At 57.6% G+C, this 26770-nt stretch overlaps 1 protein-coding gene across 16 annotated transcripts in view; it reads left to right on the top strand.

The window, feature by feature from the left end:
- NCOR2 (nuclear receptor corepressor 2) overlaps window positions 1-26770 on the top strand; it is a 211547-nt gene that overhangs the window by 53368 nt on the left and 131409 nt on the right. For all 16 annotated transcript variants that reach the window (XM_032431582.1, XM_032431570.1, XM_032431581.1 and 13 more), the window contains 3 exons: window positions 10924-11138; window positions 19344-19471; window positions 21097-21274. In XM_032431582.1, coding sequence (XP_032287473.1) covers window positions 11034-11138; window positions 19344-19471; window positions 21097-21274 — 411 coding nt within the window. In that variant the 5' untranslated portion in view covers window positions 10924-11033. The remainder of the gene's footprint in view (window positions 1-10923; window positions 11139-19343; window positions 19472-21096; window positions 21275-26770) is intronic.

The raw sequence follows: 26770 nt of genomic DNA, 5'->3' as shown, positions 1-26770 counted from the left end.
AATGCTCGCCGCTCCTGGGCACTGAAGCCTGTGTTCATATCTGGAACTGCTGGCTACAGGGGCCGGAGGGCCTTTTGGATTCTTGATCACTGCTCCGTGATCATCAGAGACTAACTGATGAACGACAGCCCTCGGGGAAATCGAGGGGCTCCTGTGATCCACATTGGAGCGTTGGAAAGAGCAGATCAGAGTGGACCCTTCCTCCTTGGCCAGGCATCTGGGGGGGGGGGCGGCAAGAGGGGCCTCCTGGCCAGGCCTGTGGGAGGTGGGCCCCTGGAGGCTGGGGAGGGGGGTGCACGGCAGGGCTGTTGTTGAGTGGGTGGGCTCCCAGTCCTGCAGGCCGCTGCTGGCCAAGCTATTCTTAGCAGCGGGAACATTTGTCCTCCTTCACATGTGGTGGAGGACATCCCCCAGAGATCTGCCCTGAAATACTCGGGACGACCCCATAAATTCCTCAGAAAGCCGTCCTTGAGGGCCCAGCGTGCATGGAGGAGGGGCAGGGGGAGGCGTTTCCGGCAGCTGCACAGCTGTGGACACATTTGCCAGATGCTGATGCAGGGAAGGTGGTGGGAACCCAGAGTCTGCCGCCCCTGCTCCTCTCGGTGGCCCCCTTCACCCTCAGGGTCTTGGCAAGTGATGGGCCGGGCCGGCAGGCTGGTGGTGGTGGGGTTTCAGGTCAGCCCCTCCCTGTGTCCCGGCCTCTCGGTCATCTCCTGAGGCTGCCTGGCTTGGGGGCGAGGTCTTGACTGTGGTCCCTCGCAGTGCCTAGCTAGAAGGGGCTGCTGCATGCCAAGACCCCCGGCAGGGCCTTTGGCAACACCGTCTTTTATGGGGGCAGCCTGGGCAGTGGGAGCCACCACAGAGCAATACCAGCCCAGCTGGATGCCTGGGCTAGCAATCAGGGAGGCCTCCCTGGAGGAGGTGTGTGGTTTTTTTTTTTTTTTTTTTTTTTTTAATTTTAAATTGTGGTAAGATAGACATAACAAAAATTTTACCATCTCAACCATTTTTAAGTGTACAGTTCAGTAGTGTTAAGTACATGCACATGGTTGTGCAACCATCACCACCTTCGTTTCCAGAGCTTTCTTCTCTTGCAAAACAGAAACTGTCCCCGTTAAACACGAACTCCCCATACCCCGTCCTCCTGGCAACCAGCCTTCTACTTTCTGTCTTTATGAATCTGACTATTCTGGGCACCTCCTATGAGTGAAATCATAGTGTTTGTCCTTTTGTGTCTGGCTTCTTTCACTCAGCAGAATGTCGAGAGCTGTGCTCTGTGGCCCATTTCCTTCTTGGTTGTTGGTTCATTCCCGTCCAGGCAGTGAGGCTCCTGGGGCCTGGAGCCCTGTATCCTTGACCATCCCAGGATCCGGGATTAGGATGCAGTCCCGGGCCCCCGGTGAGTGGATAGCACTCACGGGGAGCGGGCACCGACCGCGCTGAGCCCCCACACAGGTCCCTGCTGCCCGCTGCATTCCAAGCCCCCAGAGGGGGGCGCGGAGGGTCGAGCTGTGTGCCCAGGCGCACGGCTGGTGCCAGCGTCCCACCCCCCACCGCCCGGACACCAGCCTCTTCTCCGGTCTCCCCCTTCTCCCCCCCACCCCGGTCCCCTCTGCAGAAAAAAATTGCCGTTTGGAAGGCCAGATGGAAGAGCTGGGCCTAATGGAAAACACGTCCCTCCTGGGGCGCCCAGAACCTAATGAGGAAGAGCCAGGAAAAATCCGGCGTCATGTTTGTGAAACACCCAGGAGGGAGGGCGTGTCGCGCGGCGGGGGCTCTCGTGTGGAACCCGGTGACCCGGCATGCGGGGACAGTTTGTCACGACTGTGGCTTGTCTCTCTCTTCCTTTTAAAATTAAAAGGGGGGGGAAGGGATTCCCGGAGGGAGTGACTGTGAGCAGATCTGGCTGTGGCGGGGAAGCAGGGCTGGGCGGCCGAGCTGGCCCCAGCCCAGGGGACACAAATGTACCAGTTAAATGGGAGACAGAAGCGGGTCTCCTTGGTGGCCCCGAGCTGGGCCACTCTTCTTCTGCTCCCTTCGGAGGGTGTGTGCGGCTGGACCTGGCTGGCTTCTGGCTACGTGACCTCGGGCAAGTGAGTGCACCTCTCTGAGCCTCAGTTTCCTGGTCTGTTGAATGGGGCAGTCTGGTTTGGTGAGGCAAATCGGAGCCTTCCCCTAGTGTGGGTGCCTGATGAATGTCACCTGCGGTAAACTGAGGCTGGTCGGAGGAAGGGGGGGCATGAAGCAGAATCTGGGGGCAGTGGGGGTTCTGGCTGTGGCTGGGGATCCTTTTGAGGGGAGGTGAGAGGTGGGGCGGGTCAGGGGGTGTGTTTGGTACCAGGCCTCTGGTTTCCCCTGGAAGGTTGGTGCAGGCTGTGGCCAGTCAGGGCTCTGTCCTGGCACCTGGTCATCCTTGTGGACCCGGAGCTTTTGTCCCCACGGCCCTGGGTATTGTTCCCCCCGGGGTGTCTGTGTGGGCTCCGCTCAGGCCACCCTGCCCGCTTCGGACCGCGTGGGCTGTGGGATCCAGCCGAGGAGGGCAGAGTCCGGCCACGCAGCACCAGCCTGCTGCGTGCCTGCCTCTTTTGGGGCCTCAGTTTCCCGCCTGCAGAAAGAGGGTGTTGAGTGAGGGCAGCCCCCTCCTCCCTCGTCCAGACCCTGCAAGGCCCAGCTCACCCCTCCCTCGGGAAGCTCTCTGCCTTCTCTGTGTTTGGGTGCGGGTCTCCCCAGTCCTGCATACCCTCCTTGCTCTGGGGACTTGCTCTGCCATTTATTTGGTTGGGCCCAGCCTCGGTTTTCTCACCTGCAAAGTGGGGAGAGTGATAGCACCTGCCCAGCGACTAGCATTGCCACCATCGTTACTGATAACTTGCCTTCCCCGTCCCCACCCCCTGTATTTCCAGTAGTGGAGGGAACTTGAGCCCTCATTTTGGGGACTCTTCTGTGGGTGTTGAGCTTTCCATGGATCTTTTCTCAATGAATCTTTCTACCTGTCTCTCCCTGTTCTGATTCTGGAGTTCGGGACTGGGGGGGGCTTGGGGGGCAGTTGTGCAGGTTTGGGGGTTCATGGGGGTGATGGTGCTCACATGTGTCCCCAGCTGTGCCTGGCAGGGAGCCTGATGTGGGAGTATTAGTGGAATAAAAAGCATGCCTGGCTCTGGGGGTTGCTTAAAAAAGTGAGACCCAGAAAACTGTGGACAGTGGGACAGTTAAATCGATGTCCATCTGCTGATTTGTCTGTCCCATCTGTCTGTCCATCCATTCATCCATCCATCCATCTCCCTCGCTCTTTCCTCCCTCCCTCCCTCCTTCATCCATCCGTCCATCTGCCCCTCCTTCCCCCTCCAGCCCTCTGTTGAGTACCTGGGGTGAGGAGGTGTTGGGACAGGCCTGTCATTGGCTGGCAGCTCTGGTTGGCAGTGATTTCTGTCCACCTGGTCCACTGCCGTGACCCCAGTGCTTGGCACAGTGCCCGCACATCAGAGATGCTCAAATAACTCCCCGACTGACCGGAATGGGGCAGAGACCCATTTGGGGTGGGCTTGTCTTGACTGGCCTCAGCTTGAGGGTGGGCAGGCAGCGCTCCTGAATGCTGAGTATGGTGACCCAGGGCCACTCAGGGCTGCTGCTCTTTGGACGGAGCCATGAGCAAGCCTTGGTTGGGCTCCTGGCTCCTCCTCGGGAGCCCAGTGAGCTCTCTGCCAGGTCAGTGTCACTGCTGCTGGGCCTGCCTATTTGGGAGGGCAGGCAGGGGCCTGTTTTCTATGGGACCCTGAATGGTGGCTTTAATAGTGTTAAGATTCCAGGTGGGCTGGTCCTTTTACCCGCATACGATGCACAGAGGCCCGGGACCCATTACTCCCTGATGGAGGGCACAGCTGAAATTTCCTTTAACTCAGGGGCACCAGGGGCAGGCTTGATATAGGAGACCTCGAACATCACTGCTGCCCAGAGGGGTGGCACCTTCCTTTCTTGCTCACAGTGAAAGCCTGTGTGACCCCTGGCTCACTCCACTCTTACTATCTGGGCCTCCCTGCTGTTCCTTCCCCACCTCAGGGCCTTTGCACTGTCTGTTCCCTCTGCCTGGAAGAGCTTCCCCAGACATCTGCATGCTTTCCTTCTCCCCTTTCTCTCCCCCTCCACATCTTTGCTTAAAGACCCTCTGTGGTGAAGCTGTCTTGACCCCCCCCTTCCCCTGTCTGCCCTCCTCATACTTCTGTTTTTCTCCATGCCACAGACACCTTCCAGCATTCCTATTGTAACTCCTGTCTTGCCTGCTGGAATGGCAGCTCAGCAAGGGCAGGGATTTGGGGTCTTTTTCTCACTTCTGCGTCTCCGTACCTGCTCACGAAGGTTGCTGGAACCATGGCTGATGGTGGTGAGCTGCCGGGGCAGGGAGCAGGGACTCTGCCTTCACCCCCTGCCCTCGGGCCCGTGCAGGCTCCTCTGGACTCATGGGGGCCGCCTCCCGTGGGGCTTTCTGTGTCTTGGGACTGAGCTGAGAGCCGGATCCCTGGCGTCCGCTGTGCGCCAGGAGGCCCTTCGGAAGGTGGAAGCAGATACTTGGCCAGCTCCCCATTATTACAGCGCACCAGAAACTAGAAACTCAAGGTGTAAACAGCTTCGTTCTAGCTGGTATTTCTGCCGCATCCTAACCTCACGGCCCAGAGCAGCCTCGGCGCGCACATCCCCCGCCCTCCTGGGGCCAGGCTGTCTGGTAGATATTCGTTGGATGCCTACCGTGTGCCAGGCACTCTGCCAGGCTCTAGATTATAGCAAAGAACAAAACAAATATTTATCGAGCACCCACCATATTGGGTTAAATAGGGTATCCCCCCCTTTAATTCGTGTCCACCCAGAATCTGGGAATGTGATCCTATTTGGAAAGAGGGTCTTTGCAGGTGTCATTAGTTAAGATGGGGTCATACTGGATGAGGGTGGGCCCAGAATCCAATGACTGGGGTCCTTGTCAGAGGAGAGGACACATGGACACGAGGGACACGGCCAGGTGATGAGCAGCAGGGACTGCAGTGAGGCGGCCACAGGCCAAGGGGCACCTGGGCTGCTAGCAGCTGGAGGAGGCAGGGAGGATCCCTGGGGGGACCATGGCCCTGCCCACATCTTGGTTTGGGACTTCTGGCCTCCAGAGCAGTGAGAGGATGCATTTCGGTTGTTTTCAGCATCAGTGTCTCTCCAGCCTGGCCGGTGGGGGCGGGGGTACGAGAGACCACGTCCCCTGTGTGGGAGCCGTGCCTTGTCCCGGCACGCCAGAGGTTTGTGGTGAGCGTGCATGTGTGTGCGTGTGCTGGGGCGCCTCTCGGGCTGACAGCTGAGTGTTGGTCCTGAGGCTCCCCCACCTGCCACAAGTTCCGATGTCGGGGCCCATTAGTTACAGGAACCTTGCAGGCTTGTGTGGTGCAGACAGCTGGCCTTTCATCTTCGAAGCCTGGGCTCAGGTCTGAAGGCTCCCAGGCACGTTTCAGCAGTCTCGGCACCTTAACAAGCACCCCCCGCCCCCCGCCCACATCCCCCCACTCTCAGAGACAACCCAGCCCCGGCCTGCTGTAATTCTGCCCTCCCCGGAGCTGAAGCAGGCCGCACACGACATGGAAAATCTATGGAATGTGCCTCGGTGGGGCCTCAGCGTCCTGCCTGGAGAGAGGAATGTGGGGGCAGGAGGCTCTGGCCTCACCTGGTGTTACTGGCACTTGCCTGGACAGGTTCCCTTGTTGAGCACCTGCTGAGTGCCAGGCCCACTGAGAGGCTCCGGAGATGCAGCAGGGAGCAAGGCAGACAAAACGCGCAGCAGTGAGCTTCCTCCTGCGGATTTGGAAGCCTTACCAGAGCCACGCAGTGGATGAAACAAGGGATGTGAGGTTAGGATTATGGGGTGCCGCCACATTGGACCCACAGCCTGTGGGCTCTCGTGGGCTGCTGAGTGGCCCTTGCTGGGTGCCGCCTCCAGGGCAGGTGCGGTGGAGGGCCACACCGGGGCCCCTGCGGTGTTTGTGGGGGCCCCCACCGTGGGCCATTCACGGGGAGCCCCATTCTGGACTGTGCACGGAATCCCCTGCCGTGGGCAGCTCTGGAGTTCTTGGCCCTCCCGTGACTGGCTCGGTGGCCCTGGTGTCGCGGTTTATGGCTTGGGTATGTAAGGCCTGGGTGGGCCTCTGGTGTCCCTGTCTGGGGCCCTGGGGCTCAGAAGCATCCCACGCCACCTGGCTCAGCAAGTTCTTTACCTCACCTGAGTGCCATCTTTTCTCCTTGGAGCCCTGACCTTGCTGTGTTTGCTTCATTGAGCACCTGCTGTTTACCAGGCGTGACGGTAGTGCTTCCCAAGCACGCTGTCCTCCCAGCAGGCTGGTGGAGCAGGGGCTCTTGATATGTAGCTGAGGAAACAGATGCAGAGGTGTGAGGCATCCTGCCTGAGGAGGGGACAAAAGGTCCCTGCACCTGGGTGAGCGCCGTCCCGACTTCCCTGCCTCTGCCTGCTTCTCCTTCTCTGTGGCTTCTGCTCTGGTCCCACCAGCATCGTCTCTTGCTTGGCTGTCCGCAGGAGCCCCTGGGTCTCCCCTGGCTCTCTGCAGTGCCTGCTTGGAAAACACAGTGACCCTTTACTTCCCCAGCCACCGTCTGAGGATCCTCGGGGCTCTCAGAACAGGATCCATCCTGCCATGGCCCGGGAGCCTTGAGTGACTGTCCGCCCTCCCTGCCTTGTGCTCACTCAATGAATTTCTCAAGCACAGGGGTGCCTGGTCTCACCTCTGGGCTCCCATTTGGGCGGCGGCCTCCACCTGACTCCCCCGACTGTCTTGTGCCCACTCCGGGAGTGCTCCCCGATGCCCCCTCCCCCTCCCCAAGGCTGGGGTAGACTGAGCTTCCTTCTCCAGGCTCACAGTTTGCTGCTTGTCTGCCCCCGCTGCACCCTGCTGGAGCACCAAGACCCTCTGTGGCTGGGCCCTGCTTCATTCATTCACTTGGGGCTCAGCTCGCAGTAGGGACCCTGAAGTTTCTATACATAAATGGGTGCCCACCGCCCTCTCCCGACTCCAGAGCCACCAGACCTGCAATGGTATCGGGGCTGCCGTGTCCTATACCCGCTGCAGTCGGGGTTCGTTTTCAGAACGCCTTCCAGCCCAGCCCAGATCCGGGGTACCCTCCTGCCATCCCGTGGGGCTCCCTCATCCTCCCCTCCCCCTGTCTTTGATGAAGGAGTGTCCTTTTTCTTGTCGTTCACATTCAAACCTCGATGAAGTCAATGCTTAAATTCGTTTTTCCATTCACAATGTTATGCAAATACTACCTTTACCTAATTTTAACACATTTCCCTCACTTCGAGGCTGAGGCTCCAGCCTGGTGGTCGTCAGCAATCCCTGCCCAGCCCCTGGCAGCCTCCAGTCTGTTTTCTGTCTCTATGGGTTTGCCTATTCCGGATACTTCCTGTAAGTGGACTCAGGCACAATCTGGCCCTTTGTGACCGGCTTCTTTCACTTAGTGCGATGTTTTCAAGGTTCATCCGTGGTGTGGCTTGTGTCAGCGGTTCATTTCTTTTTGTGATTAAATCATGTTCCACTGTATGGATGGACCACAGTTTGTTTATCCATTCATCTGTTGATGGACTTTTGGGCTGTGTCCACCTTTTGGCTGTTGTGAATATTGCTGCTATGAACGTTCGTATACATGTATTTGTTTGAGTCCCAGTTTTCTGTTCTTTTGGGTATGTGCCCAGGAGTGGAATTGCTGGGTCATTTGGTAATTCCATGTTTAACTTTTGGAGGAACCGCCAAAATGTTTTCCTAAAAAAAAAAAAATTTTTTTTTTGAGCTGGCAATAAATGTGACTGAGGTTGGGAGGGATGGAAATTGGGTTTATTAAATAAGCTCATGGTGAATGAAGGAGGCACTCAGAGTCCCCTGGCTTTGGGGATCACATGCGTGTGAGGACGCTGGGCCAGGGGGCTGCTGGGGTGACCTGTTGATGGCTGAAGCCCCCCAAGCTTGGCGGTGGACACACCGTGAGTCTTGAGGGAGTGGGAGGCCAGCCAGAGCCTGGCTGAGGAGGGTGAGGAGGTGAGGGATGCCGCCGAGGATTCTCCAGGGCTGGTTTGGAGAGATGTCACCTCCCTGGCTTCTGGAGCCCACGTGCACCACCCGCGTGAGCATCTGGCAGAGGCTTGCCTTCTCTAGTCGGCGTTCTGTTAGGCAAAGGAAGTCAGGAAAGCTGTGGGTAAATCAGACTTCTCTGCCGCCTTCTGCAGTGCAGAATCAAATAGCGATTTGGAAGTTGCCCGCGGTGCTCTTGGAGGAGGGGCAAGCAATGTGAGCATCTCCCCCACCAAAGTGCTGGCCTCATCTCCTCGGAGAGAGGGGGCAACTGTTGAAAGCCCAGAGAGAGAGAGCAGACTAAAATGTGCGTCGCTGCATTGTACGACCGGGCTCTGCTGGGCTTGGAGATGAACTGGAACAATGGGATTTGTGCAGCAGTGGCCAGACCTGCCCCTCTCCCAAGGCCAGTTTCCTGTGTCCTGTCTTCAGGACAGATGCCATGTTGCCCTTGGTGGGAACTGGCAGGGGCAGCTCCTTCCCCCTGTCCACATCAGAGCATCACTGTCGCTGGGCTGGAGCTACTCAGAGATGGTTCTAGTGATAGTGATGCAAGCAGCTCATGTTAGCTGAGCAGGATGTGTTCCCATGCTCATAAAAATTACATCCTGTCGGCCGGGAAGAGCCCACGTGGGCAACTTCCTGAGGTGCTTGTAGGTGCATTGGTCCGTGACTCCTTTCTTCCCTGGGTGAGTCAGAACTTCTGGTGGCAAGTGACAGAAACCCAGGTTGGGCCGGCGAGGCAAAACACACAGGAACGTCTCAGCTCTGCTAAACGAATGAGCAGGCTTCGACTGCCTTCAGGCATGGCTGTCATCAGGACCCGACTGTGCGCTCTCCACCCTCAGCTCTGTCTTCCGGCCGGTTGGTGTCGTTGTCGGGCAGGCACCTGCCATGAGGTGACCCCAGAGCTGCAGGCTTTCATCCTCCCGGCTTAGTCCCAAGCAGACCGCCCCCCGTTTCGGGGCCCCCCCCCCCCCCAGCAAAAGTCTCAAGACTGCTGCTCATTGGCCTAGGTTGGGTCACATGCCCATCCCTGAACGAGTCCCGGGCCCAGGGGATGCAGGAATCTGATTGGCCAGGCCGGGGTCACATGACCACCCCTGGAGCCCGGGGAGGGAGGACGGTTCCCTGAAAGGACTTGCCGAGTCTACAGCAGTGGAAGATCGGGGTGGGGAGTGGGACGCAGTCAGGCCCCCAGGCAGGGGTCTCCTTCCTCCTCTGAGCCCCGCGATCTCTGCCCTCCCTCCCAGCATTCTTTCACAGTAGACCCCCGCCAGGCAGATCGCCAGTGGAGGGTCCAAGCGTCCACATCCTTGGGGCACAGTCGTCAGCGGCAGGGCAGGGCGATGAGGGACGCCGTGAGGTTACAGGGAGCTGGGGGTACGTTCTATTTACTGATGGCAGGAGATGCAGCTCCGCCCGCCCCAGCGCGCAAGAACATCCAGGGGCGGGCCCTCTGCGCCATCTTGGCTTTTCCTCAGCTGGGGTTTGGGGGCTGCACGTGGCGGGGCCGGAGGGACACCCCTTTCCTGAGTGGCTGTTGAGGGTGGAGTGTGGAGGAGGCCTGGGTCGTGCCCGCGGGCTCCCGCTCCGAGCTGGGGCGGTGGTAGCCGTGGGCAGGCTGATGGAGAGGGAGAGGCGGATCCTACGCAGGATGGAGGCCCCAGAGATTTCCGGGCAAAGGCAGCTTCTAAGGGCCTCCTCGCTCCCTTGACTTGAGTCCTTTCTTCTTCCTGAGCCTCAGCTTCCCCAGCTGTAAAGACGTTGGACTGATGCGTGAGCTTCTTTCCAGCCTGGACACGGTGGTTTGTCTCCCGCGGAGGCACCGTTCACCTGCCTCCCGGCAGCCATTTGGGGCCCCGCTGGCTCTTGTCTGTGTCCTTAGCTGTTTCTGCACCACCCAGTCTCCTCACTCCCAGCTCTGCTCCTGCACGGGGTCACGGGGAATCCCAGGCAGGCCCGCGGGGTCACACTGTGACCTTTGTCCTGTGGGAACTGACCCTGCCCACCGCGGCCCAGGACACTCATGTGTTCCTTACCCTGGCCATGCCTCTCAGGACAGGTCCCCAGCTGCCTGCCTGAACTGGGTGCTTTCGGAGAACTTTGCCCTGGTGACTCAGAAACCCGCAGAGGTCTTGGGGTGAGGTCAGGTGGGTCGACAGGGCTTGGGACCCTTTGGGGGGGATGGGGCAGCGCCCATAGAGTTGGGGTTCACGGAGTGAGGTCGGGTGGGCTGAAGAGGGCTTGGGACCCTTTGGGAGATGATGGAGGCAGTGGGCACAGAGTTGAGGTTCCATGGGGTGAGGTCAGGTGGGTCAGGGGGGCTTGGGACCCTTTGGGGAGGGGTGAAGCAGCACCCACAGAGTTGGGGTTCCACGCGGTGAGGTCGGGTGGGCTGAGGGGGCTTGGGAGCCATCTGGTGGGGGGCAGTGCTCCCAAAGTGGGGGTTCCATGGGGTGAGGTCGGGTGGGCTGAGGGGGCTTGGGAGCTATCTGTTGGGGGGGGCAGTGCCCCCAGAGCAGGGGTTCCTGCGCCTGCTGAGTGAGGGCCTTGGTTATGGGTGGGGGCATGGCTTTCCCTGATGTGGCTCATGTGGCAGCTGTTGGTCTGGTCTGTGGCTCAGGGGTCCCTCAAATGCCAGTCGCATCTCCCACTGTCAGTGGGCAGGAAGCGCCCCAGCGGCATGGAGGAGGCTCAGGAGGACCTGTGTGCTTGCTCTTCCTCAGGGACCAAAAGAACGACCAGGGGGCCCCAGCAGGGTCCCTAGAGGGGCCATTGCCCTGTTGCTGATCTTGTTTCTTTTCTGGTTTTCTCTCAGGTGCCTGTGACAGGGCGGCCCACGAGCAGATGACAAGGACTGGCTTTTAACCTTGGTGGCCACTGAGAGGGAGATTATTGGGGCCCAGGAGCCCCTGGACGCTCACCGCCATGTCGGGATCCACGCAGCCTGTGGCGCAGACGTGGAGGGCCACTGAGCCCCGCTACCCGCCCCATGGCATTTCCTACCCTGTGCAGATCGCCCGGCCCCACACGGTAAGTAAAGGGTGCGTGTGTTCCCCGGGGTCGGCTTTGGGGCCTTCTTCTTTCACCAAGTCCCCACAAGGGCTGGCGTTCCTCCAATGTTGTCCGACCAGGGCTCACTGTGTCCCCCAAGGGGAAATGGGGTGCCACGGCAGAGACCACTGGCGTCCGGAACTTCTGGTGAAATCTCTTAGCTCCCACTTTAAAGCTGGGAAGATGGAGACTGGGGCCAGATTGAGCTGGGGTCTCTGTCTCTCAGAGTCAGCAGTGGAATTTGCGTACAAACATGGAGCACCTACTGAATACACTTTCCTGGCAGCCCAGCCTCTCCTGGACCCCTTCTTGCTTTACCAGGGGGGCCATTGCTGACAGCCCCTCGCCTCCCTGATCCTTGGCCCCGGAGCTCCTTCACTGTGGTGATGCTCGGGGCTCTGAGATGATGAAGCTCATGTCTCTGGAGCCCTGATTTGGGGATCTGGGTTGTTGGTTCTGCTCACCAAGGAGCCGCCCCATCTCTCGGGGATAGCCTACCTGTGGGGAGGCAGAAGTGTTCTCACGTGCTGGCCTGCACACGTGTGTGCCCTCGATCAGCTCTCCTAAGCTGCACCCTGCTCTGTCCGTCCCCGTGCAGTGGCCCCATTTCCTGCCTTCACCTCTAGCTGCGTGGTGTGGTTGTAAGGATGGGCCTTTGGTTCTGCTTTGTTGGCATTTATTGGGTACCTACTGGGTACCATGTCCCTGGTGCTTGCCAAAGGGCTCTCAGGGTCTTGGGCCTCCCCGTTTGACCAGCTGGCAGTTTGGCGAGGGGATGTGGGGCCTTGCGGTCGTAGGTGGGGGAGAGGCTGACTCTCTTGGCCTCTGTGTGTGCATGCACGCATGAATACTACTTAGCGTGGTTCCTCCTCATGAGGAGAGGAAGTAGTGGGGGAGGGCATTTCCATCAGCGTGTGAACCCACTGGCCCCGTGCAAGGGTGTCCCAGACACAGCGGCCTCTTGAGGATTTGGGCCCCCCCGGATGCTTTTCAGAGCCAGCTGGGCTAATTGGGCACATTATGGAGTCCTGTTACGAGAACTTGCCCCCGCATAGAGTCTTCAGATTTTCACAAACAGCCCAACGAAAGAGCATCTTGCATTGTTATCCCATTTTGCAGATGAGGGGACTGAGGCCAGAAGATTAAAGCACGGGCCTCGGGTGAGATCACTGCTGGGAGACAGTCGGCTTCAGCTTCAGGGTTTTTTTTTTTTTTTTTTTTAAGACTTTATTTATTTATTTGACAGAGAGAGACACAGCGAGAGAGGGAACACAAGCAGGGGGAGTGGGAGAGGGAGCCTGATGTGGGACTCGATCCCAGGACCCTGGGATCATGACCTGAGCCGAAGGCAGTCGCTGAACCAACTGAGCCACCCAGGTGCCCAGCTTCAGGGTTCTGAGCCCTGTCACGGATGCCTCTGTTTATTGGGCGGCTGCTATGTGCCCAGGGCTAAGGAGTGTGCTCCTGGGGGCGAGTTATTATCATGTAGCGTTGTGATCTTCATTGTGATCACCAGCAACAACAGCAAAACCGTGGCCTCTCGTTTGCCGAGCACCTCCGGCGGGACAGACGTTCTGTTCAGAGCCTGCCGTGCAGACAACTGCACGTGCCGTTCCAGATCACCCCGGAGTGGGTCTCGGACGCTCTCCCTGTAGATGAGGAATGTGTGGTAGGTGAGGAAACAGGCCCAGTGGCTTACCGCATCTGAGCCTCAGTTTTTTATTCATAAATCGGGGTAAGAAGAGCACCTGTTTCCTAGATTCGCGTGGGGATTAAACGTAACGAGGGCTGAGTGCTTATGGTGGCGCCTGGCACGCGCTCTGCCCGATGCCTGCATTTGACGTTATCATTGCTTGTTACTGTCGCTGTTAGTGCAGCTGCCCGGAGTGGCTCCCTCTCCTGAGGACCCCTGGCGGCTTCGTCCCTTCCTTTTTTTTTTTGCCCCCCCCCCCCCCCCCCGCTGGTTCCCACCCCTCTCCCACCCCCTCCCCTGTGGTCCCTATAGCCCCTGCTTGCCCGCCTTCCCTCCTGCCCTGCCCTTTGCCTCAGCTGGGCCCTCAGCTGGCCCTCTCCCAGTCGTTTGGGGTCACTGGCTGACCCATAACATCTCCTGTTCTTCCCCCGCTGGGCTGTCAGTGACGCAGGATGTGGCTGGACAGGACCCAGCTGTCACCACCCACTCCAGGCAGGAGGCTGAGCTCCAGGGGTGAGCGGGGGTGAGCGGGGCCCTGGGGCAGCTGTGGGGTGGGGCATTCCTGTCCTGTGTGTGGTGGCAGCCGTGGGGCCCCAATCCCTAACCACCCTGCCTTGTGCTGGGGTGGCCCAGCCCCACTTGTCACCTGAAAGGCAGGAGCAAGAGTTCTGGGCACCCTGGGGATTGTGGGGGGTCTTGCTCTCCTGGGCATGTCTCCCGGCTGGAGCCACTTGCCCTTAGTTGGTGGGAGGTCAGCGTTGGCTCTGTAATCTGGAGACTACCCCCCCCCCCCGCCCCCGACTGCAGCCACATGCCCTCTAACCCCTTCCCATCAGCCCATTTTATAGGCGGGGTTTGGAGATGCTCCCCGTTTTTTTGAGTCTAGAAGACGGAGAGTGGAAGAAAGGGGAGATCAAGACACAGGGAGGTAAATGTCCCATCCAAGAGCCAGGCAGGAGCCCAGTGTATGGGCTCCTAGCATAGTAGCTAAGGCAGGAAGTTGGGAGGAAGGGGAGGGGTCTAAGCCGGGGACCTGTGACCTTCCTGGGGCTCAGTCCTCTCCCACACACACTCCTAAAAGGTTACCTTCAGCTGGAGCACGTCCCGGCTCCAGAGGCCTCTTTCAGTGTGCTCTGAAATTTCAGCTGCTTGGACGGCCAGTCCCCCCTGGAGTCCAGAACCTCCAGATGTGGCTTTGAGTCTCTGTTCCTTCCAGCTTGCTGAGTGACACCGGGCTGCTCACTTAGCCCTGTGGGGCAACCTCAGTTTTCCTGTCTGCGGTATGGAGTTGTGGGTCTGGGCCTCAGTGGAGGATGTTTGCAAGGTGCTCAGGGCAGTGTCTGCATGCAGTAAGCATTTGGTGGTCCTCTCTTTCCTCCTGGGGCAGGGTGACAGGAGCCCCAAGGAAGGCCTCTCTGTCTTTGGGGCTCCAGGATCCCGGACTCCGAGGGGCAGTGGGAATCGTCCCGTCGGCTGGCCCACCACCTGCAGGCTGCCTGCTGTGGTGTGCGTGGTGTGAGTGGAAGGCATGATTCCAGGCATGCTTGCAGGCAGAGGCCTGGACCCGAAGGCTGTGGGAAGCCCACCGTTCCCCTGACCACGTTAGACATGCACTCAGCCTCCCTGAATCAGGCACCAACTTCGGCACGGTGCACATTGCTCGTCGAAGGCCACCTGCTCTACCCTTGGAACCTCTCTGTCCCCTGCTCTCGCCGCCTCTGTGGTCTTGGCTTCCCTCCCTCACAGAATCAGGACCCCACATCTTTCCCTGAGGGCCTCCCAGGATGGAGGGTCCCCCAGGATGGAGGGTCCCGACATCCCCTCCCTGCCTCACCTCTTATCAGGCTTTCTTTGGACTTCTCCTCCAAGTCCACTGGGACCATCTGAACTTCCCTGAGTTCTTGTAGTCCTTGTGCTGAAGGACTGTGTTAAAGTCAAAAGGTGCAAGGCCTGACATCCAGCAGTACTGCTTTCTGCTGTGTGGCCTTGGGCAAGTTACTTAACCTCTCTGTGCCTCAGTGTAGAAGGGTAGTTAAGAGCACAGGCTCTGGAGCCAGACTGCTTGCATTCATGTCCTGCCTTAATGATATCCTAGCTGTGGAATTTCAGACAAGTGGCTTTACCACCTCATGCCTCAGTTTCCCCATTATTTGAGCAAGATAATCATAGGATTCTGAGGTTCAGATTAGCTGACCTGGGCAGCGGCTTCGCGCAGTGCCTGGACAGAATTAGCACACGCTGATACCAAGTAATGATGGTGATGATTTCGATGATGACGTGTTATTATGACGACAACACGGCATGAGTATTCTTCTCCACATTGTCTGTGGGCTCTTCCTCTAGAGGAGGGGTCAGCAAACCTTCTCTGCGAGGACTGCAGGCTCTTCAAGCCATTCGGTCTGTGTCACAACTGCTCAGCTCTGCTGCCCTCGTGGCTTGAAAGCAGCCCGCCAGGATGCAGAGGGATGGCTGAGAGCCAAGCCTGCCTTTGGCCTTGGGCCCCGTTTCTGACTCCTGCCCTGGATCGGTGCTTGTCAAACTCTTCGTGGGAAGGATCCACCCGTCTAACTTGCCGTTTGCCCCCGCTTGTCCATGGGCTTACTGCACGTGCCCCTGCTCTCGGATGCGCACCCTGGTTGTGCCCGAGGTTGGCAGCGTGCACGTGGGCTGTTGTACCAATGCACGTGTCTTCTGTGTCCACCTCGTCACAGGCCCGCAGCGTTGTGGGCCTCATGTGGGGCAGCGCTGCCCTGGCTGAAGGGTCAGGGACCCAGGAGCCTGCGTGGGCCAGAGGAGGATGCGGACACACGTAGGCAGCTGGGGGCGGGGGGTGGGGTACTGGAGCTTTGCCCATGTCCCGAGTGCTGCCTGTGCTTTCTATCCCTCAGCTGTGTGGCCCTTCCTGCATCTCGGTTCTCAGGGCTTGGGGATGGCCCGGGGGGGGGGGGGGGGGGGGGGCGGTGTTTGGCCTCTGAGGAGCCCTCTTGGGAGCCCCCATGCTGGGAGCTTTACTCATTCATTTAGTACTTATTAGGCACCTCATGTGCCGGTACTTTTGTAGGCCCTGGGAACGGAGCTGTGAGCAAACCAGAAGTATCCCTGCCTCAGGAAGCTGGTGTTCTCCTGGGGGAACAAAGAGCAGGGAAGGAGGAGGGAGAGAGTGGCTGAGGTTGCAGGGGTCCTAATTGAAGTTAGGACTAGGGAGGGAGACCTCACTGAGAAGCTGACATTGGAATCAAAACCTGGAGAGAGCTAGAGGGCCAGGCATGGGGAAATGTGGCTTAAGAATGTTCCAGGCAGAGGGAATAGCGTGTGCAAAGGCCCTGAGGTGGGAGCTGTCTTGATCGTAGCCCCCACTCCTCCAGGAGGGACCCATGAATCCTTTCCCTGCTACATATAGTTCCAGATGTTTCCTCAACCCCTTCTGGGGTGAGAAGCCTTATCCCAGGGGCCAGTGAGGAGCACCCCTCCTCCTAGCACAGCCGCAAAGAAAATCTTCCAGCCCCCTCCTTCAAACATCTCCCAGAATCCCGACCCAGTTTGGATTTGATCCGAGGCTCAGATGCCCCAGCCCCTCTGTCCTTGTGGCCCCGCAGGATCTAGGCAGGGACGTGCCAGATGGGGTTCCCTCCTGGCTAAATTGCTTTTCCAGCCCCGTGTCACCTTCCCGGCAAGTTTTAGGGGCATAATTTATCAGCAAGCCCCAATTTCAGTGTCAGGCACTGTGGCTGGGTAGAAGCCAGCAGAGGTGGGTAGGGGTCTCACCTGGAGACATTTTTCCTCCCCTGATTTTCTGAGCAGCAGCTCTGGAAGCGCATGGTGAGGGCAGGGCAGGCCTCTTCTCCCCAGGTCTGGTTTGCTGCCGTCGCCAGGTGGGGTTGGTTCAGGATTGGCCCCCTGCTCCTCCCTGCCCCTCAGCAGGAAGCCAGCTTGGCCCAGTCTTGTGTCTCAGAACCTCCCCTCCCTGCTGTGTGACCTGGGCAAGTCACTTGACTTCTCTGTACCTGATTTCTCATGTTTGTGTGGGACTGTGCAAGATACCCACCTCATGGCGTTGTTGTAGGGATTAAATTAATTAGTATGCTTAAAACTTTCAGTGGCAGGTGGACACAAGCAATTTATGAATGTTGGGTATTATTATTACTTCTTTAACTCATGGAGAGTTGTGACGCTCTGAGATGTGGCTGGGAAGCTTGTAGACCAAGTGCTTGATGTATCCAGTCTCATGTGATCACAGTGAGCCCACCTTGGGTCAGTTTCTTTCTTGGGGTCTCCTCAATTCTTGCCTTCCTGTGGAACTTTGAGACACACCTGGGGGTCTGTGGGCTCAGCCCTGGAGACCAGCTTCAGGCCCTGGGGTGGAGTTTAATGAGGACCCTGCAGAAATGGTCCCTGAGATGCTCCTTGGAGGGACTTTGCAGGCAAGCGTATCCCACTTATCTCCTAAACTGGGAAACTGAGGCCAGAAAGTTCGTGAAGTGCCTCTCTGCCTCCCCCCCACCATTGGGGGCCCCATGGGCCTCTTCCCGCCTCCGTTGGCAGTTGTCGGCACTATCTCACTGCGGCCCTCTCCCCAGGGATTGGATTGTCTGTCTCTCTGCCGCTTTGCTCATTTTGCTTTTGTGTGAAAGAGCTGGGTGGAGAAAATCTTCCTCCTGGCAGACTGCAAAGCCTGCTGATTCCTTCTCACACCTCTGTACGTGCGTGCCAGATCTTTGCCTGGCAGCCTTGCCAGCGTGATCCCAGAGGCCTGCACCCCCTCCCTCGAGGCCTTTCTTCCTCTTCCTCCTTCCCACCCGCCACCCCGTGCGAGCACCTGGTGCCTTGTGCTAGACGTCCTCACAGGGCACGGGGAGGCCGAGCCCTTCTCTGCCTTCTGGAAGCTGCCCTTCACCTTGGGGTCAATCCTTTGGAGAGTTGGGGGGGGTGAGTGGTAGGAGGCACAGAGGCCTCCCTCCTGGTCAGGCACCCACTTCAAAGATGAGGAAACCAAGTCTCAGAGGGTTTGAGTGACAGACAGCCCCCTCAAGCCATGCCACTTTACCCCACGTGGGGCTTCCTCACTGTTTCCAGCCTCTGAAGTTGATGGGGCCCCTGTTCGTTCCATTTACTCATCTGCTCTCGCCCTTGGCCTCCCAGCATCTTACATGCTTGGTTTGGAGGGTCTGAAACATATGTTCCCAGCACACCTGCCTGGTATCATCTGATTCTCTTTGCAGAAATAACCGCTTAAAAAAAAAAAAAAAATAACAACAGAAGAATGACTAGATTTTTATGGAAAAATGGGAGAATTAAGAGAAATGCCAAGAAGAAAATAAGTTACTGCCAGTGCTGTTCTTCCCAAACCTCACCTGTGTCAGACATCACTAATTGACTGCCACACACAGTAGAACTGAGTGTTCTAGTCAGACAGAGCTAGTCGATTTGGGTTGGTACAGTGTGAAGCCAGTCCTGTTTTCTCTTTTGAAAGACTTGTTTCTATCCTTTTTTAATTTTTTAAAAATATTTATTTATTAGAGCACGAGTTGGAGGGGCAGAGGGAGAGGGAGGGGGGAGAATCTCAAGTAGACTCCCCGCTGAGTGCAGGGTCCCTCACGGGGCTTGATTTCAGGACCCTGAGATCATGACCTGAGCCAAAATCAGGAGCTGAACACTTAGCCGACAGAGCCATCCAGGTGCTCCTCTATCCTTTTTATAAAAAACCTTTTTTTAAAAAAATTTTTTATTTATTTATTTGAGAGAGAGAGAGAGAGTACAGAGGGAGAGTGAGAGGGAGAAGCAGGCTTCCCACCGAGCAGGGAGCCCGATGCGGGGCTCGATCCCAGGACCCTGAGATCATGACCTGAGCCAAAGGCAGACGCCCAACCGACGGAGCCACCCAGGCGCCCCTATAAAAAAACCTTTTAATGTGCTTCAAATCAGAGTGTAGCTGATAATCGGGATACATCTATTTTGTTCACGTTTAGGTTTTACGCAGAGGGTCACGGACAGTAGGGGCATTTTCCTGAAGAAGGAGGGTTTTGCCTGCAGTTTATCCTTCTGACTTTGATCCGTGCTTCTGTATGTGACACACCGACCAGACCAGGGAATCCCAGGCTGGCCTTGAGCCTCCCAGGCCGTCGCTGCCGGCGCCGTCTCGCGCACATGCCCTGCTCCCTTAGTGCCCGGTTGGCCGACGCGCGGGCTGTGGCTTTTCCAGCTGTGTGCGGACACGGGGACTCGGCTGTCTCCTTTGGAAAGAGGGCGTAACCGCAGAGCTCTGGGTGCCGGGGTGGTGGGGAGTGAGGGACCCAGGCCGTGCCCCACCGGGTGCAGGTCAGCTGGCGATCAGCCCTGGGCACGCCCTCTGGCCACACTGGGCCTCCCGAGCGTGGCCCGTGGCCCGGCGCAGAAGCGAGCACTGGGCAGGGAGCGTGTGATTCTGTCCCCTGTGCCCGCGACTGTGGAGTGGGCTGGCTTTGCTCACTCACTTCCTGGGCCTCTCGCTGCAGGATGTCGGGCTGCTCGAGTACCAGCACCACCCCCGTGACTACACCCCACACCTGTCGCCTGGCTCCATCATCCAGCCCCAGAGGAGGAGGCCCTCCCTGCTGTCCGAATTCCAGCCTGGGAATGAAAGGTGAGCGGGGCCTGCGTGTCGCCTGGCTCGGAGTGGCGGCCTCATTTCTCTTGTCGGGAACGGAGGCCTGTGCTGGAGTAGGAGCTGGTAGGGTGTGAAACGGGGGGTGGTTGGGCTGTGCGCTCACCCTTGTCCTGGTGCAGCTGTGGCTTGGGGCGCAGATGGCGATGGGCACGGGAGAGCCACGGGGCCCTCTGACGTCCCACCACGGGCCTTCAGTGGTCTCTGGGCGTGTGCCTAGGCAGGACGCGTTGACCACCAAGATGTGGGGGAGCAGGCCTGGGGTGCTGGTTGTGAGGGACATGTCCGCACCAGGGTGCACACGGGGAGCCCCCTTCCTTCCCTCTCTTTGTCCTCCCCTTTTCTCTGAGGCCTTTTCTGTCCCTCAGCTACCAGACGAGGTGTCTGCCCGTTTGCTGGTGCGTGCCTGTTGCTGGGCCGGCTTGGGTCTCCTTCAGTCCAGGTGGGAGGGAAGGAGCCAGTGCAGCAGGATGGGGACCCCAGTGAGGGGAGGACTGAGGTCAGAGGAGGGCCCCAAGATGCCAGAGCTCATAATAGCACTAATTGCTAGGAGTCCTGACGTCGGACACATGCTGGCCCATTCTAGGCTGTAGGCACACGGTGGGGATCCAGGCAGACGGCCCTGCCTGCAGGGGAGCCTACAGTCTAGCAGGGAGATGCTCCACAAACACCACACAAGATGACTCCAGAAGGAGGCACATGACCTATGGGGTGGGGTAGCTATTACCTCTCTGGCTGGGGTAGCCAGGAAAGGCCTCTCAGAGGAGGGGCGCTTATCCAGTATGTCGCTGGCCATTTAGAGAGCTGGCTAAAGGCACTCCAGGCAGAGGGAATAGCACATGCAAAGGTCCAGAGATGAGAATGTGCTTGGGGTGTTCAGGGAGGGCTTGAACTTGAAAAGCATTTCAGCAGGTGCAGTGTTCAGGCTGTCTGGTAAAGAGCAGTAGTTGGAGGTGGAGTCTGGGAGTCCTGGCTCTGCTGCGTGTGGTCAGACAAGGCATGGCTTCTCTGGGCCAGTTTTGTCCTCTGCAAACTGGGGAGCCAGTTAAGGAGAGCCAGTGGGGAGTGAGTAGGCTGGACAGCTCCCATCTCTGCCCCGGGCAGCCTGGCCGAGTCGGGAGGGAGGCAAGGCCAGACTGAGCAGCCAGAGCGCCGTGGTTGGCTAGTGATGTCTGCCCTGGGTGGGTGATGCGTAGATAACATGACATGTGTTACCACCTGTGTTGGACCCACAAGGCTTTTTGGATTTGGCCGTGCCCGTGAATCAGCTGGGGTTCTTGTTTCAGTGCAGAGTCTGACTCAGTAGGTCTGGGGTGGGACTCCAGACTCTGCATCTGTAACCAGCTCCAGGTGGGGCCGATGCTGCTGGTTGTGGGCCACGCTTGGTGATGAGGGAGTGGGGAATCACTAGTACGTTCTCCTCCTGTAAACACAGTTAGTGAGCGTTGACTCGCAGGGAGACAAGTCTGTGATTGAGTCCTGCCTCGCCGCGTGCCCTTCCATAGGTGGGCACTTCTCTCTCAGGGTCCAAGAGGGGGTGGTGCGCAGCAGGTGCTCAGCGGGAGGGCCGTAGATGTGATGCCCCGTGTCCTTGCCTCCTGTAGGTCCCAGGAGCTTCACCTGCGACCTGAGTCTCACTCATACCTGCCCGAGCTGGGCAAGTCAGAGATAGAGTTCATTGAGAGCAAGCGCCCTCGCCTGGAGCTGCTGCCCGACCCCCTGCTGCGGCCCTCACCTCTGCTGGCGGCGGGCCAGCCTGGGGGCTCTGAGGACCTGTCCAAGGTAAGGCCTGGCCCCAGACGGGAACTCCAGAGGATCTGGGTTTTCTTCTGCGATCAGACTGGGCGCAAGGTGAGGGGTGGGCGTGCCGGGCTGGGGCACAGCTTGGGCAAGAGGCTGGGAGGTGGGACTGAGTGCAAGGTGTACCAAGGCTGGGCAGAGGCTGGGCCTGGGCTGAGGTTGGCTCCGCCGGCTGCTCCTTGGCTGGAGGGGGACCACATCTCCCTGGGTGTGTCCAGCCTGCAGGGCCACCGTGCAGCCCTGCCCTAGAGAGCTCTTTCACTTGACTCCTCTTTAGAACGGAAAGTGGAGCTGAGATGGTTGGGGGGGAGAATGTGCATAGCTTAAGTGCCTACAGCATGCTGCCATGGGAAGTTCTGCTCTTTCAGTAAATCTCAGGGTAGTTGAGGCTGGAAGCTTCTTCGGTGTCCATTTTACACAGAGGAAGCTGACGCGGAGGTGCTGATGGAGGGATCCCAGCCAGCCCCCCAGCTGCCCCTGAAGCTGTTTTACTGTCAGTGCCTGGGATGGCACAGGAACTGTGGCCAGGTGACATGCTCGTCCTTGGCCGGCTGAGTGATGGATGTTACCTCTGCCCGTGCTGAATGTTTCCGTTCGGCTTCTTCACAACCGTGGGGACACATGTTAGCTCGTTAATAGCCTCCCAGCTGCGGGGTGAGGTCGGTGCTCATCTTACTGCAGCACTGGTAGGAGTGGGAGCCAGGCCAGGTGATGGAACTGGCCCACTTGGGCCTGCTGGGTCCTCTTCTCTGCCTGATGCTGGATAGGACTGAATGGTGGATTTCTGGCCAAGGCAGGTCCTTTACTGGGGGGCTGGCACAGAAGGGGTGTTCCCATGGTTGTGGTGGTGATGGTAAGTTAACGTTAAGTGAGCCTGCCAGGCAGCGTGCCAAGTGTGAGCATCATTCCGTTGCATCTTCCTCGCCCTGTGAAGTATGATCACAGATCGTACTTCTCACAGAGGGGCCCCAGCCTGAGGGAGAAAGCCACTCGCCCACGGTCGCTGGGAAGTGGGCACCGAAGGCCAGGCAGCCTGGGTCTACAGCCCACCCCGCCCACCAGGCTGTCCTGCCGTGGGCTTCCCCTCTGGTCCCCCTATCAGGCCGTCTGCCGCCTGCCTCCCAGTGCCTGCCATCCCCCCATTGGCACCTGAGTCTGTGCCTCCCCCTTGCTTCCTGACTGCTCAGTTTCCTGGGAGGGATGTTGCCGTTAGGAAAGCTGTTTCCCTAGGTGGGTCTTGGATGAGAGGCGAGTGGCATATGTGTGAAGGGACGTAGGGCCACAGGGAGCTTTGATTTCCTCCCTAGGGACTGGAGCCCCAAGTGGGTTGTGCCCCCTGCTTCTGTCTAGTTCTGCCAAGAACAGGCCGACAGTTGTCTCTGGCCAGCCCCCATCAGGCCTCTGCTGCCCACCCAGACCGGCCTCTGGAATAGTGGCTCAGAGCCTACAGGCCTTTGGGTTCTTCTGAGGGTCTCTGTGCCTTGCAGTGGCTCTGTGATCCTCTGCTTGTCCCTCTTCTTGCAGCTCCCTGGGAAGCCTTAGTCTTTGTGTCCGTTTCTGTCTCTGTGACTCTGTCTTCTCTTCCTGGACCCTGGGGCTCAGGAGAGTAATGGGCCCAGCTTTGGGGCCTGCCTGGACCAAATACTATAATTGCTCCAGGCTGCTTGCTAATAAGAATATTTGGAAAGTTTGAGCAGATTTTGGGCAAGGGAAGAAACCAGGGGAGAACACAACTCTGAAAGTGTTCAGATGTTTTTTGCGTCTGCTTTGTGGAATTCAGCTGGATGCATGAGACAGGAATTCAGTGGGATTTTTTTTTTCAGCCCTGCCCTGCCCCCCAACACCAGCTGTGTTTCTTTTTTGTATAAAAATGTTCTGTTTTATACTGCTTCCCTGCCCTTGAGCCTCTGGAGTTTTGTGGTATCAGGCTTCCTTTGGAATTCATCAGATTTTGTTTTAGGTGACTTTAGAGTCATCACACACAGAACCATTTCTGAAAGTCCCTTTGTCTGTTGGGCCTCTGTTGGCTGAAAGGGACAGAAAACCCATGTCAGACTAACTTAAGAATGAGTCCTGGCTCATATAACTGGAATCCAGGGTTTGTTGACTTCAGGCACAGCTTGATCCAGGTGCCACGATGTCACCAGGTCCGTCTCTTGGGTCTGCCATCTTCTGCATGGTCTTGGTGTGTTAACAAGAAGGCAGTTTGCGACTCCAGGCCTTCCTCCTGCCGTGTTCAAGGCCATCATAAACGGAGAGCTTTCCCTCCATCTCCACATTTCCAGTCATAGCTGTTTCCCTCCTTGCCTGTGCTTGTGGGCCTTGTCCGTCCTGGAACCCCTCACTGTGACTCCCTGAGGCTGGCTCTGCCCCTGCCTGAAGCTGGGACCAGGGGCACCGACCCGGCCACAGGGCTTTTGCTATCTCTGTGTCTTTAAATTTGCACAATGAGTTTTCTCTTCTGTGTTGGCCTGAATTTTACACCAAGGGCATTTGATGGGGAAAATGGTGCCAATTGCTACCTGGCGACTGACTGAGTATGGGTTTGTTGTTTTGCTCCTGTGGCTTTGGGCTGAAGTGAAGGCCAGCAGCCATCGGGAGAACCATCTGGAGGCCCAGTAGCCAGGCTCCCTTGGTCCCATTCCTGGAAAACTCCCTTACGAAGAAAGCTTTCTTTGCCCCTGGGTGTGCATCCATTTCAGTTGAGGTGAAATTCACATAACCTGAAATTAACTGTGAAAGCGAACAGTTCAGTGGCATTTAGTACCTTCCCAGTGCTGGCCCTGAGAGACCCCACACCCATTAGCAGTCACTCCTCATTCTTCCTCCCCAGACCCTGGCAGCCACCAATCTGCTTTCTGTCTTTTTGGATTTGCCTGTTCTGGATGTTTCCTATAAATGGAATCCTGTAAAATGTGGCCTTTTCTGTCTGGCTTCTTTCGCTCAGCATCACGCTCTTAAGGTTCATCCACGTTTTGGCATAGATCAGGGCTTTTCATTCCTTTTTATGGCTGAATCACGTTCCATTATATGATGATCCACATTTTATTTGTTCAGCCATGGATGGACTCACTTGTGCATTTTTGGTGGGAATAAAAGCTAAGCCTGAACCTCAAGTGACAAGAACCCATCGAAGAAGATGGGTCTTACCCATCAAGAATTTAAGGAAAGGTTTCTAGCAACTTTTCCAGTGGTTCCCAGTAGTTGCCAATTGCTTCATCTAAGCCTTGCACCGACCCTGCCAGCTTTGGGATGGAATTTCTTTTTGCTAGTTTTGCTTTTGAGAACTCTTCCTGCATTGGGATTCTGTTTATCTTCCTTCTTGGTCCTGGTGGTAGATCAGAGAGGGGAGGGGAGATGTTTCTTACAGCAGATAATGCTCCTGGGCTCCAGGACCCACTTCACCTGCCACCTTTTGTCTCAGAACCCTGAGAAATGACTGAGTCTGCAGGGAGAGACCAGCCAGGTGCCCTGGATGCGCGGAGGAAAGGGCACATCTTGGGCTGGGGCAGAGGGCGTGGGAAGGCAAGTCTGATTTCAGCTGGTCCAGAGGTGGAGTCGGGTTTTGTGGGTGGAGGGGATGGCTTGTGCAAAGGCCCTCGGGTTCTAGAGCACGTGAGCTGATTCCGGTTTGGTGTGTGTGGGGTCAGGTGCACATGGCACCCGTGTCCACCAGCTTGGCCCTCCTGTTTGGGAGTAGTTAGGGTCCCAAGCCCACTCAGTGTTTTTCTAGGGAATTTTTCTTCGACAGTTTTGCCACTAATTTCAGCGGGTCCTGGGCTCTGGAGGAGATCTTGCTCTTGCTTTTTTGCCTAGCCATGCAGTTCTTTGGGATGAATCAGTGCATGGTCTGGACCCTGTTTCTGCTGTGGGACACCCTGCAGCCTGGTCTCATGGTCTGCCCACCTCTGCAGAGTCTGACTGGGGCCCGGCCTTACCCTCTTGTGCCCTCCACGTCAGGGTTCCATTGCATCGTGGCTGGTGAGCTCAGGCATGTCACTGAATCTTACTGGGTCTTATTTTCTTCATCAGGGAAATGGGAAAAACAGTATTCCTCCTTTGCAGGGTATTTGTGACAGTTACCTGAGTTAAGACTTGGGAATTGCAAAGGGCAGAGGTTGGCAAGCTTGGCAAGCTCCCAACTTAGTGCTCAGCCTGTTTTTGTGAATAAAGTTTTATTGGCCGTGCTCATTCATTTGTGTCTGTCTATGGCTGCTTTCCCAATACAGTGGTGGGTGAGTAGGTGGACAGAGTCCAAAATGCAAACCTGAAATATTTTGCCACCTGGCCTTTGCTGCCCTCTGGCTTAGAGCCTTGCTGGGCATGTGCCTCCACGTTCCCAGTTTCCTCGTCTGTGCAGTGGGGACAAAGTGGCAGCCCCCTGTAGGCTGCTGTGGGAGTCTGGTTGGTAGGGTATGCTGAGGACGGGGATGGGCCGAGCGAGGAGGTTTGACTTCTGGGGCCTCCCTGTGGACACGGCCTGAGCAGTGTGGGAGCCAGGTGGTCGAGAGACTTGGGTCCTCTTCTGCATTTCCCCTGAGTGTTCTTTTTTTTTTTTCTTTTAAAGATTTTATTTATTTATATGAGAGAGAGAGAGAGAGTACGAGCAAGGGCAGAGGCAGAGGGAGAAGCAGGCTCCCCACTGAGCAGGGAGCCCAGTGCGGGATCCATCCCAGGACCCCAGGATCGTGACCTGAGCCGAAGACAGACTCTTCACCTACTGAGCCCCCAGGTGTCCCTCCCTTGAGTGTTCTGAGCGTGGAAAGCCTAAGTCCCGACGTCAGCTCTCCCCACATCTCAGAGGGAAACGATGAGGACAGAAGGCGGACCCAATGACATCCTGAGAACCTCGGGCCACGTGGGCCTTGTGAGGGTCTGGGGGGGGAGGGGTGGACGCACGATGGCACAGCCTCTGATAGTGCTGAGATGGGGAGCGCTTGGCAGCCCCTGGGGCCGCAGTTGTCCTGGGGAATAATGTGTCCTCTGTCCTCCGGGTGCAGCTGCCATGGGGGCGGGGAGGCGGTGGCCTGGAGCTCCTTCCCGGGCCTCCTCTGCCAGCAGCTGTCCGTGGCCTGGAGGACGCCTCGGGTGTGGGCTGGGTTCTGCCTGGGCCGGCCACCAGGCCTGGAGCCTGGGTTTGGGGACAGGGCAATCCCAGCCCCCGCTTAGGAGGCACTTACAGTGTGCCAGGCTCTGAGCTGAGCTCTTTGTACACGTTGGCTCATTCCAGCCTCACAGCAGCCTGGGGGGTGGGGATCGTCCCATCGTACAGATGAGGAAGCCGAGGCAGGGAGTGAGTCCCTGACGTGCTCGTGGTCATAGTGCTGGGAGGTGGCCGAGTGGGCTGGGATCTGAACCTGGGGCCTTGCGCGTGAGTGCTCCAGAGGCAAGGACTAGGTTTGGTTTTGTTTTGTTTTTTTAACCTCCTCCTCCCCAGGGTGCTCCCGGCAGGGCTTGGGTGCTCAATAAACCTCAACT

The sequence above is a fragment of the Phoca vitulina genome, unplaced genomic scaffold (assembly GCF_004348235.1).
Source record: "Phoca vitulina isolate PV1807 unplaced genomic scaffold, GSC_HSeal_1.0 scaffold46, whole genome shotgun sequence".
Lineage (NCBI taxonomy): Eukaryota > Metazoa > Chordata > Mammalia > Carnivora > Phocidae > Phoca > Phoca vitulina.
Note: the sequence above shows the minus strand (reverse complement) of the source record. Positions and strands in the feature narration are given on the sequence as shown.